The sequence below is a fragment of the Bombina bombina genome, chromosome 5, assembly GCF_027579735.1.
Source record: "Bombina bombina isolate aBomBom1 chromosome 5, aBomBom1.pri, whole genome shotgun sequence".
NCBI classification, from domain to species: Eukaryota; Metazoa; Chordata; class Amphibia; order Anura; family Bombinatoridae; genus Bombina; species Bombina bombina.
This window is the reverse complement of record NC_069503.1, coordinates 24,886,179-24,898,881: the sequence shown is the minus strand read 5'-3', so window position 1 is coordinate 24,898,881 and position 12,703 is coordinate 24,886,179. Positions and strand designations below refer to the sequence as shown.

Sequence of the window (12,703 nt, the reverse complement as noted above, 5' to 3'; positions counted from 1 at the left end):
TGGTAGAGGACATAGATAAAGTGGAAAAAAATTATATATATCGATAGCAGATGTATATTATCCACCCTATTTAAATAAGTGATATAAAGCCTTATTATATTAAAAGGCTGGTGTAAGCAACATCACACAGCTAAATGCGTGTTTAAAAGTGAAATACAAAGTGTATGTGTGTACAATATATACATTAGTTATAATCGTAGGATAAAATAGCTAGAATAGATGATAGTATATCAACATAACAATTTGAAAAGAAAGCTAAAATGAAACCACTTGAAATACACACAAAATAATATAAAATTAAATATTATATAAAATGTATCTTAAAATATTATTTCAAACTTATATATTTCTCATAATTATAAAACGTTTGTAGGAATCAATGTAAATCTTTGTACAATAGTTCAGCATTGAGGCCTCTAGGTGTAACTGTATCCATCTGGAAGATCCATTTGGATTCTGTAGTGAGCAGTTTTTTTTCATAGTTTCCTCCTCGCCAATCTTTAGTTATTTTTTGGAAAAATGAGAAAACATTTTTTGTGAATCTTGTCCCATGAGTGTGGATCTGGTCCTATATAAGTGGTACATTGATTATATTTTTATGATTTGGAATGGGTCAGAAGAATCTTGAAACTTTATCTTAAAGGTAACGAACCATAATGAAGCTAATTTGAATTTTACTTCTGAAATTGGTAGGACCCAGATTGACTTCTTAGATGTATTGCTATATAATACAGATAAAGGAATAGAACCCAAAACCTTTTTTTAAAAAAAGTAGATTGCAACAATTACATCCACTATAACAGTTGTCATCTAGAAATGTGGAAGACAAATATTTTCCTGAAAGGCCAGATACAGAGAATAGGCAAGAATTGAAGTCAGGATGAAGACTTCCATAAACAGACATTAGTACTTAGAGACAGATTCTTAGATCGGGGCTATGACGAATCACTTATAAATAACACTATAAAAGAAGTGAGTGAATTAGATAGAAATCAACTCCTCACATACAAGACTAAGCAATGAGGAAAGATAAATTGGAGTTCTCCTTCATTACAGAATACAGTACAAATAGTCATTTTGTAAAAAAGAATGATCTATAATCACTGGCACTTATTACGTAATTACACCTTTTTGGGAGAAAAAAATAAGCAAAAAAAATAAATTAATTTTTAGGAAAACCAAAAACCTTAAAAAAACATCTTGGCACCAAGTAAATTACCTACAACCTGTGTCAATAGTAGACACGTTGATCTAACAGGTGCCAAGTTATCTGGTTTCTTTCCGTGTATATCATGTAAGGCCTGTAAATTTGGTAAAAAAGTTAAAAAATGTCACATCGCATGTGAATGGACAGAAATATACTATTAGAGACACAATTAGATGTTGTGACACAGGTGTCATTTACATGATTGAATGTGGATGTGGTCTGCAGTATATTGGCCAAACCTCACGACCACTTAGGGACAGAATTAGAGAACATCTTTTACAGATAAAGGACCCTAAAGACAATTTTCTGATATACAGACATTTTAAAAAGAAACATAAAAAAGTACTAGAGATATGTGATCTTGTGGTCTCCAGAAAATAACTAAAGATTGGAGAGGAGGAAACTATAAAAAAAGACTGCTCACTACAGAATCCAAATGGATCTTCCAGATGGATACAGTTACACCTAGAGGCCTCAATTCTCAACTATATATATATATATATATATATATATATATATACAGTATATATATATATATATTCTAATATCTAATTTATATCTTAGTTCAATGATTTTATGTCTAGTTTTTATATTAAGATTTTATGGATGTACCATTTTGGTTTTATTATTTTTAACTGGGGATTTACTCGCCGGATGGTCAACTAAGACACTGTGTTCAATGTGACAATAATTTTATATAATATTTTTTATATAATTTTGTGTGTATTTCAAGTGGTCTCATTGTAGCTTTCTCTTCACATTGTTATGTTGCTATACTATCATCTATTCTAGCTATTTTATTCTACGATTTTAACTAATGTATTTACATATTGTACACACATACACTTTGTATTTCACTTTTAAACACACATTTAGCTGTGTGATGTTGCTTACACCAGCCTTTTAATATAATAAGGCTTTATATCACTTATTTAAATAGGGTGGATAATATTACTTTTTTGTAATATTACTAGGACTATTCTTTGAACTTTCAGTGCAGGCACAATATCACTCATATCCTGATATGCCAGAGATACCTTAGAACATTTCGTATTTGTGCTCCTATTTTTTATTATTTTTTTGTTTTTATGTATAGGTTGATGTTTTTAATTTGTAATAAACCTTGTAGGACTTTAAGAGACAGAATGCTGCAGGATTCCACCTAGACCTTCTCATTCTTAGCCACGTGTAACTGTAATTGAAAAGGGTAGTAAACTGAACATTTGCTTGGTTTCTAAAACTGTCCAAAAATGTTACCAACTTTTTAATCTTATTCTTTAAAATGAAGACTTGTTTTTCTTTCCTAAGATATGGTGAGTCCACGGCTTCATCAATTACTGTTGGGAATATCACTCCTGGCCAGCAGAAGGAGGCAAAGAGCACCACAGCCAAGCTGTTAACTATCACTCCCCTTCCCACAACCCCCAGTCATTCTCTTTGCCTTTGGTGCATGGAGGAGGTGAAGTTTTGGTGTCTGAAGAAAAATTGGATTTTCACTACAAGCAAGTTTTGGGGTATAGCCGTATTCCACGTTAATCCTTGCTTTCCACGTTAATCCATGCAGTCTGGTAGTGGTGGCTTTAAAGCAGTTAGGAACTTGTAAGGAGGTCCTTGCTACATTTTCCTAACAGTTGCTGCCCTAGTATAGAAAGCCAGAGTTGGATACTCTGTTCTTTCTCTTCCAAAGCTCTCTGTGAGGAACTGTCTTTTCTCATACCTTGTGACTGTTTACATGCCGGACAGTGGAGCAGGTAAGTGCTTTTTCTTCCAGGTGGGGAGACTATGCACTTAACTACTGAAGAGACCCTGCTTATTCATTGGGACATAGATAATCTTGTGTTATGGGTTACATTTGGGCATGATGCAGGCACTGTAGTGACATGTGTGATACTGACATTATTCTTTTATGTATAACATGTGTGAGACTGACATTACTCTTTTATGTGTAAGGGTTAATGTTTTTTTGTATGGGCTTTTTTATTGTTTAACAATCATGAGGATTGAGAGTGTATGTTACACGCAAGTAAATGTGTTTCTGACTTCTCACAGGTCTGAGCCGGTTTACTTCTTGACAATCAGATGCAGTAGTCTTAGCCTGTTTCTTGGGTACGTTGCATTGTCTGTGGCTCAATCGCCTTGCTAGCAGTGTCTTAGTAGTGTAGACAGAACTGGATATTTGGGCTCAGTTTTACTTTCACTGATACGCAGCGTACCAGGAAGTAACTTTTTCGCGCCTTCTTGTGGCGCAGTAGACGAGTCCAGTAAAATGAGCGGCTTCTTCTACTTCGGAGCGGTGCTCTGTGACTGTGATCTGCAATACTCCAGACATCCAATTCAATTGTGGTGAAGGTAGGCTTGGAGCAACCTGAGGGGGCTTTTAGGAGCAGATGAGCTCTAGTAATTTGTTTAAAAAGGACTAATGCGAAGCTCTGGGTGACATAAAGAGTGTGTTATTTAGGTCTTATTAGTAGGCATTTATTTTTGAAACAAACGTTTTTTGGAGTCATCAAATTTAAAAGCATAATATTTTATTTTTTTGGCTGTTTTTCTCTTAGTGTGTCATACTTAGAGAAAAGATGTCTGATATGGAGCAGAAGTCTGCTCTGATGAATTCTTGTCTTTTGTGCTTAGAAGTGCAAATTGCAGCCCCCATGCAATTTTGTTCCTCATGTGTCAAGAAAACCTTGCAGAATAAAGAAAAGTTTTTTTGTGTTGAGCCTATGGTCTCTCAGGATAATGCTGTTCTCCTGTTTCATCCCAAGCCTCAATGGCATCAACCGCAGTGTCCTTCGGTTCCTCTAACTCCTAGTGGAGTCTTTTTGAAAGCAGAAATTGCTGCCCAGGTATCTTCAGCTGTATCTGCAGCTTTCCCAGGTTACAGGGAAAACGCAAGAGGAAATCTAGAGATTCAGAGAGTAAGGTTTCTGTTCAAGGTTCTGCTACCCAAGTTGGTCTTTCTCATGATGTCTGATGAGAAAGATACAACGGGAGCTTCTGAGGGTGAAATCTCAGATTCGGACAGTGTAATTCCTTCTTCTGAGACTGAAGTAGTATCCTTCAGATTTAAGCTTGAACACCTTTGTGTACTATTAAAGGAGGTTTTGACTATTTTAGATGACTCAGATACTCCTGTCATTGTCACTCCTAAGAAATCTAGTAAACTTAATAGTTACTTTGATGTTCCTTCCTCTTTGGAGGTTTTTCCTGTGCCAGACCGTGCTATGGAGATTATTTCACAGGAATGGGAAAAGCCAGGGGTAGCTTTTTCTCTGTCTCCTATTTTTAAAAAGATATTTACTGTCGCTGATTCCATTAAAGATCCATGGCACACTGTGCCCAAAGTACACAGATGACACAGTAATCTATGCAAGCAAATCCGATCTGCTGCAGCTTGAGGCAGTGCTCCAAGACCAGTTCACAGAGGTAGAAAAGGGGATCTCAAACAACAAACTCTTCCTAAACACTGACAAAACTGTCACAATGATCTTTGAACGGTACCTAAATTACACAAACTACAAAATTTCCATCTACACATCAAAACAAAATCAAATTGCACACTGACCGCAGTCCACTCTTTCAAATACTTGGGTATGTTGTTAGATCCCAATCTATCTTTTGGCCTCCACATAGAAAAACTTGCATCTTAACTCCAAAACTAGGTGCCCTGTACAGAAACAAATCTTGCCTAAGCCCTACAGTAAAGGAAAAGATAGTACAGCAAATGCTGATGCCAATCATTGATAATGGGGATGTAGTTTATGCACCTGCACTGCTAACGCACCTTAATAAACTTAATACATTGTATAACTCGTTCTGCCGCTTTGTGCTACAATGTAACTACAGGACCCACCATTGTGACATGCTAAAATAACTAAACTGGTTGTTGCTGGAATCTAGACGCACCCTCCATCTTTCCAGCTTTGTGTTTAAAAGCTTTTCTGGGAAACTCCCACCCTACCTGAGCAGAATCCTCTCCCTGGCTGTTCCCACCTCCTATAACCTCCGATCCAGTACCAGCACATTATTTAGTTTGTCTCAATACAAAAAGAAAGCAGCTTGATCCTTCTTTTCCTACAGAGCACAACAATTATGGAACAACCTCCTGCACACTTTCAAACCTTCCCCAAGCCTAAAATCCTTTAAGAGATCCCTCTCTACATATCTCAAAACAGAATGCACCTGTCATGGTTGATTATATATTTCATACCTGTTCTATGTTAAATTTTGCATATATTATGTATTTAATATTATTTTTGTAGTTTTTATTGTACCCTATTGTATCAATGCAATGTTTTGTGGACCCAGGTCATACTTGAAAACAAGAGAAATCTGAATGTATCCTTTCTGGTAAAATATGTTATAAATAAGTTGAAGGGGCCATTTCTACTCTGGCTAAAAGAACTACTATTCTTATTGAGGATATCTGCTCTTTTAAGGATCCAATGGACAAGAAACTGGAGGCTTATTTGAAGAAGATATATGTTCATTAAGGTCTCCAATGACAACCTGCGGTGTGTATTGCCACTGTGACAAGTGCGGCATCCTATTGGTTTGATGCCTTGTCTGATTCTCTTTAGGCAGAGACTTATTTGGATGAGATCCAAGATAGGATAAAGGCTCTTAAACTAGCCAATTCTGTTATTTCTGATGCTATTTTACAGGTTGTTAGACTGGGGGCAAAAATGTCCAGTTTCGCTGTGCTAGCCCGTAGGGCTTTGTGGTTGAAGTCTTGGTCAGCAGATGTTTCCTCTAAGGTCAAGCTTCTGGTGATTCCTTACAAGGGTAAGACCTTGTTTGAACCTGGTCTGGCAGAAATAATTTCTGATATTACCGGTGGAAAAGGGTCTTTACTACCTCAAGATAAGAAGAACAGACCTAAAGGAAAGTTTTCTCCTTCATCTTCCAAGCAGGAGCAGTCCAAGTCCTCTTGGAAACCCAGTAAGTTTTGGAACAAGGGGAAGCAATCTAAGAAACCTGCAGCTGACTCTAAATCAGCATGAAGGGTTTGCCACGATCCGGGATCAGATCTAGTGGGGGGCAGACTATCTCAGTTTTCTCAAGCCTGGATACGTGATGTTCCAGACCCCTGGGCTATAGATATAGTATCCCAGGGTTACAAATTGGAATTCAATACCTTTTCCTTTCAGGGGCAGGTTCCACCTCTCACAGTTATGTGTAGACCAGATAAAAAAGAGGTGTTCTTGAAATGTGTTCAGGATCTTTCCTCCCTAGGAGGTTTCTATTCCAATCTGCTCGTGGTTCCCAAAAAAGAGAGAACTTTCTGACCTATTTTAGATCTGAAATGTCTAAACAATTTTCTCAGAGTTCCGTCCTTCAAGATGGGAAACTATCCGCTCCATTTTTCCTTTGGTGCAAGAGGGTCAGTTTATGATGACCATAGACCTAAAAGATGCGTACCTTCATGTTCCCATTCACAGGGATCATCACAAATTTCTGAGATTTGCCTTTCTGGACAAACACTTTCAGTTTGTGGCTCTTCTGTCTGGTCTTGCCACAGCTCCCAGAATTTTCTCAAAGGTTCTGGGGCTCTCTTGGCAGTGATCCGGTCCTGGGGAATTGCCGTGGCGCCCTACCTGGACGACCTATTGGTTCAGGCACCATCTTTTCAACAAGCAAAATCTCACACAGAGATTTTGTTGTCTTTTCTACGTTACCATTGATGGAAAGTGAATCTGAAAAAGAGCTCTCTTGTTCCAGCTACAAGGGTTGTCTTCTTAGGGACTATAATAGATTTCCTGTCTATGAGAATTATTTTCCTAATGGAGGTCAGAAGAGTCGAAATCCTTTCTTCTTGCCTGTCTACAGTCTACTGTTCTGCCATCAGTGGCTCAATGTATGGAGGTAATCAGTCTGATGGTGGCTTCCATGGACATTATTCCCTTTGCTCGATTCCATTTGAGAGCTCTGCAGTTGTGCATGCTCAGACAATGGAACAGGGATTATGCGGATCTGTCTCAGAGGATAGATCTAGATCAGTCAACAAGAGACTCTCTTCCGTGGTGGCTTTCTCAGGAACATCTCTCAGGATACATGCTTTTGGAGACCCTCCTGGGTGATTGTGACCATGGACGCCAGCCTGCTGGGCTTGGGAGCAGTCTGGGACTCGTTAAAGGTGCAGGGACTTTGGACTCGGGAGGAGTCTGCTCTCCCCATTAACATCTTGAAGTTGAGTGATTTACAATGCTCTGATGGCTTGGCCTCAGTTGTTCTTAGTCCAGTTTATCAGGTCGGACAATATAACCTCAGTGGCTTACATCAACCACCAGGAAGGAACTCAGAGTTCCTTAGCCATGAAAGAGGTGTCTCAGATTATTCAATGGGCGGAAGCTCACAATTGCTGTCTATCTGCCATCCATATTCCAGGAGTGGACAACTGGGAAGCGGATTTCCTGAGCAGACTTTTTATCCCGGGGAATGGGAACTCAATCTGGAGTTGTCCTCCAACTTAACCCTCAATTGGGGGGTGCCGGAGTTGGATCTGATGGTGTCTCAGCAAAATTCCAAGCTTCCAAGGTAAGGTTCAAGGTCAAGAGATCCACATGCCGCTCTGATAGATGCTCTGGCGGTTCCGTGGGATTTCAAGCTAGCATACCTGTTTCCTGCGTTTGCTCTCCTTCCACGAGTCATTGCTTGTATCAAACAGGAGAGAGCGTCTGTGTTTCTAATAGCCCCTGCGTGACCTTGCCTAGTGGATATGTCATCTCTCGCACCTTGGAGACTGCTTCTGAGGAAGGACCTTCTGATCAGGGTCCTTTCCTTCATTCAAATCTTTTTTTCTCTGAAGCTGACTGCTTGGAGATTGAACGCTTAGTTCTGTCTAAGCGTGGTTTTTCTGAGTCGGTCATTGAAACCATGATTCATGCTCGCAACCCAGTTACGAGAAAGATTTACCATAAGATATGGTGTAAATATCTAAGGGCTACTCTTGGAGTAGGGTCAGGATTCCTAGAATTTTGTCCTTTCTCCAGGAAGGTCTGGAAAAGGGTTTGTCAGTCAGTACTCTGAAGGGTCAGATTTATGCATTATCTATTTTGCTGCACAAGTGTTTGGCGGATGTGCCAGATGTGCAATCTTTTTGTCAGGCCTTGGTCAGAATCAGGCCTGTGTTTAAGTCTGTTGCTTCTCCTTGGAGCCCTAACCTTGTTCTTAAAGTTTTGCAGCAGGCTCCGTTTGAGCCATTGCATTCCATAGATATTAAATTGTTATCTTGAAATGGTTTTGTTTCTTATTGCTATCTCTTCTGCTTGGAGAGTCTCGGAACTCTCAGCTTTGCAGTGTGATCTGCCTTACCTTATCTTTCATGCCGATAAGGCGGTTCTTCGAACTAAGTTGGGTTTCCTTCCTAAAGTGGTTTCGGTCAGAAATATTAATCAGAAAATTGTTGTTCCTTCTCTATGTCCTAATCCTCCTTCTCACAAGGAACGTCTGTTGCACAACTTGGATGTTGTGCGTGCTCTTAAATTCTATCTACAGGCGACTAAGGATTTTCACCAGTCTTCTGCCCTGTTTAATTGTTTCTCTGGGAGACGTAAAGGTCAGAAAGTTACTGCCACTACTCTTTCTTTCTGGTTACAGAGTATTATTCATTTGACTTATGAGACTGCTGGTCAGCAGCCTCCTGAGAGAATTACGGCTCATTCCATGACAGCTGTTTCCTCTTCTTGTGCCTTCAAAAATTAAGCGTCTGTGGAACAAATTTGCAAGGCTGCAACTTGGTCTTCTTTGCATACTTTTTCAAAATTTTCCAAATTTTATACTTTTGCCTCGGCTGAGGCTTCTTTTGGGAGAAAGGTTCTTCAAGCGGTGGTGCCTTCTGTTTAGGTCTGCCTGTCTTGTCCCTCCCTATTCATCTGTGTCCTCTAGCTTGGGTATTGGGTCCCAACAGTAATTGACGAAGCCGTGGACTCACCATATCTTAGGAAAGAAAACAAAATTTCTGCTTACCTGATAAATGTATTTATTTCCAGATATGGTGAGTCCACGACCCCGCCCTTTATTTCAAGACAGTTATTTTTTACTGCACCTCTGGCACCTTTACACCTTGTGTTGCTCCTTTTTTTCTCCATTTCCCTTCGGTCGAATGACTGGGGGTTGTGGGAAGGTGAGTGATACTTAACAGCTTGGCTGTGGTGCTCTTTGCCTTCTTCTGCTGGCCAGGAGTGATATTCCCAACAGTAATTGATGAAGCCGTGGACTCACCATATCCGGAAAGAAATACATTTATCAGGTAAGCATAATTTTTTTTTATTCTCATACTTTTTAGGTTGATCATGAGGTGGTTATGCTTATGAACGAGGAAGAGTTATCTACATATTTACCACAATATGGAGACAGTGTGTTTGCAAGAAACTGCTTGGACGTTGTAGACAGGCCAGAGAGTGTTAAAGACATGAAAGAAAAGTTGATCAACCGCATGAGGCAGAAAACGAAACTCCAAGAAGCCAGAATGGAAAGATCTGTTTATAACATTGGAAATAAAAATGCAGAAAGGAAAACCCGACAGATGGAACTCGGGTGGCTGCATTATCAAGCATTCTGCTATAAACAGGTACGACGACCATTAGGGGGAGGAACTCGCATAATAAATGTGAAAAAAGATGATACAGTGTCCAATATAATGGATATTGGGAAGAATCTTTTTTTCCCAAATGGAATCTCAAAGAAAGGCAGACTAGTGGATATGGATATCATGGTATCTCTGCTTGGTACATATGAACCACTGCAACCTGATTTAACTGTTCGTAACCTATTTGATCAAACACAGCACAAACATCTCAGATTGTACATATGCAGTAAACCTAAAGTTTCAGACCACTGTCCAAACCGTTCCATGCCGTCAACCAGTGCTGATTCTCCATACAGGCATTCAGCTAGTACTCACACTCTAGAAAGTCCATGTCTGCTTCTCGGGCCTCCTGACAATAGACACAAATCTCCAGTGTTCTTCTCTAGCAACAGTCAAGATTGTGTAGATGATCTGAATGAAACACTGATTCATTCTCCTTTCCAAATTAAAACCAAATCATCTGGCGAAGTCTTGTTGGATACCACCATACAGCAGTCTCAAGAATTCAGTCCACTTCCAGAAGTGGTTTATCAACATTCATCAGGTTCTAGAAGCAATTGTGTTACAAGAACAATCTGTGAAGACCAAACAAATGTAGCTGAAAAGCAAACCATTCCAATCCACTGTTCTAACATTCTTTCTGACATGGTTAAAGCTTTTACTGATGAGAACATTTTGCATGCTACCATAATGTTTAAGAGGCTGCTTGAGAATGGGGAAGAAGAATCTGCTGTTGGTAAAGCGGTAATCCAAGATTGTCTTACTGATTTTTGGAATCAGTTTTATGAGAGGAGAACAAGTGGAACCACCTTCAAGATTCCAACTCTCCACTATTGCTACCAGGAAAAAGAATGGAAAGCAATTGCAAGAATATTTGCATATGGATGGCGATTTGGCTACTTGCCAGTGCAACTTGCTCCTCCGTTCTTAGTAGAGGTTCTGACTCTCCCACCAAAAGAGAGCTCTCTGATGGATACATTTTTTAATTACATAAGCCAACCAGAGAAGGATATCTTAACCGAAGGTTTAAATGATTTTAACAATGCAGACATAGAAGAAATAATCAGTGTACTCTCGGGCCATAATTGTTCTACTATGCCAACAGAGCAGAATTTTTCAAGACTTTTAGAAGAGATTGCTTGCAAAGAATTATTGCAACAACCTGCTTACATTATCAATTGCTGGAAGCCAATTCTGAGAGAAGTTGGGGATTGTGTACGTGTCAAGGGATTTGAGAGAATACTTTCTGATCTCAAGCCTAATGCAAGAAAAGTGGCCAAATTCATCAAATTACCAGCCAACATGTCTTTACAAGAAGCCACTACTTCCAGCTATTTGTTGCGTTTTATAAGAGAAAGGGACGATAAAGCGCTCAGTCTCTTTCTGCGATACTGCACTGGATCAGATTTGTTTTTGTCAAAACCAATCAGTGTAACATTTAGAGAAATGTCTAACTTTGAGAGACATCCTTTGGCCCACACCTGCTCTTGTGAATTAGAGTTAGCATCTAATTACTCATCATATATTGATTTTCGAGCAGAATTTTCCCAAGTACTCAATAGTGCATTTGGTTAATCAATACGATTTAGCGTTAGACCACTGTAATTTTAACAATACTTTATATAAATCTTCCGTTTCTAATTCAGCAGCAAGTACAAGTCATTTTTTTCTTTTTAACACTATTTGGCTAAAGCTTACTCTTCCAATCAATAAATACATTGCAAGGAGGAACCTTTGCATAGAGTCCAAGATGGCTGCATCTTATGGGACCAATTTATCCTATTTTATTCCTAAAGATTTTATATTTTGTATACTGAGATCCTAAAGGGGCATCTGCTGATCATTGAAGGGCTTTGTGTTATTTATATTTAACTTAATTTTTTGAACATTTGTTTTGTATAGTTGGACTTTCAGGAAACCAAATTGTATTGTCCTATTTTTGTTACATTAAGATGTTCCTTTTATTTTGTGCCTATAAGCAAAACCAAATGTACCTCTGTAAATGTATTTAAAAGTTTAAAGAGAAATGGGCATATTAGTGAAGTAAGTTCCACTATGATATTAGCGTAACTGTTTTTATGTTAAAGGGACATAATACCAATATGCTAAATTACTTAAAAGTAATGCAGCATAACTATAAAAAGCTGACAAGAAAATATCACCTAAACATCTCTGTAAGAAAGGAAGATATTTTACCTCAACATATCTTCAGCTTATTAGAGTAAGTGCTCTGGTAACAGTTAGACTTCAGCTACTGTCCAGCTGCAAGTTGAAGAAAAAACAATAGCCAATCGGCATCAGCAGTGCTGAGGTCATGCTATGCTTTGCTGTGATCTCATGCGATTTCACTGAAATCTTGTGAGATTTCATAGTACATTTCCTTAAAATGCGTAGGTAAATAACATGACTGTGCCTGCACATGTAAGTCCTGGGACTAGTATCTTGATTGGCTGCTTAAAGTCCCTTTACAATGGGATATCAATACTTAGGACATTTTGAGGTCAAATATATTCCTTTTTTACATAGAGATGTTCAGGTGATATTTTCTAGTCAACTTTTTATAGCTATGCTGCATCACTTTCAAGTGCTTCAACATTTGGGTATCATGTCACTTCAAATGTTTATCGTAGGTTGTAGTTTGTTTTATATTTAAAATGTTATATCTGTAAAGGGACTGCTGTCTTTATGGCTCCCCATTTTACACTATTGTAACTGAATGAGACAAAATTATCAAAAGTGTTGTAACTGAATGAGTTACATTTTCACAATTGACACGTATTGGAGAAATGCTTTTAATAAAAGCTATCAGCTCTCATACGCTATGCACCTCCTGTGCCTGATCAGAGTGCCAGCAATGGTATCTTGTTACGTTTATGTTATATAAGCCAGTCTAAACTGGGAAGACTGGA

The 12,703-nt window shown here is 38.7% G+C and overlaps 1 protein-coding gene across 1 annotated transcript in view; it reads left to right on the top strand.

Annotated features, from left to right (window-relative positions):
* LOC128659724 (uncharacterized) overlaps positions 1-11,889 on the top strand; it is a 61,408-nt gene extending 49,519 nt beyond the window's left edge. Inside the window, exon 4 of the mRNA XM_053713303.1 lies at positions 9,492-11,889. Coding sequence (XP_053569278.1) covers positions 9,492-11,369 — 1,878 coding nt within the window. The 3' untranslated portion in view covers positions 11,370-11,889. The remainder of the gene's footprint in view (positions 1-9,491) is intronic.
* Positions 11,890-12,703: the final 814 nt, after the last annotated feature.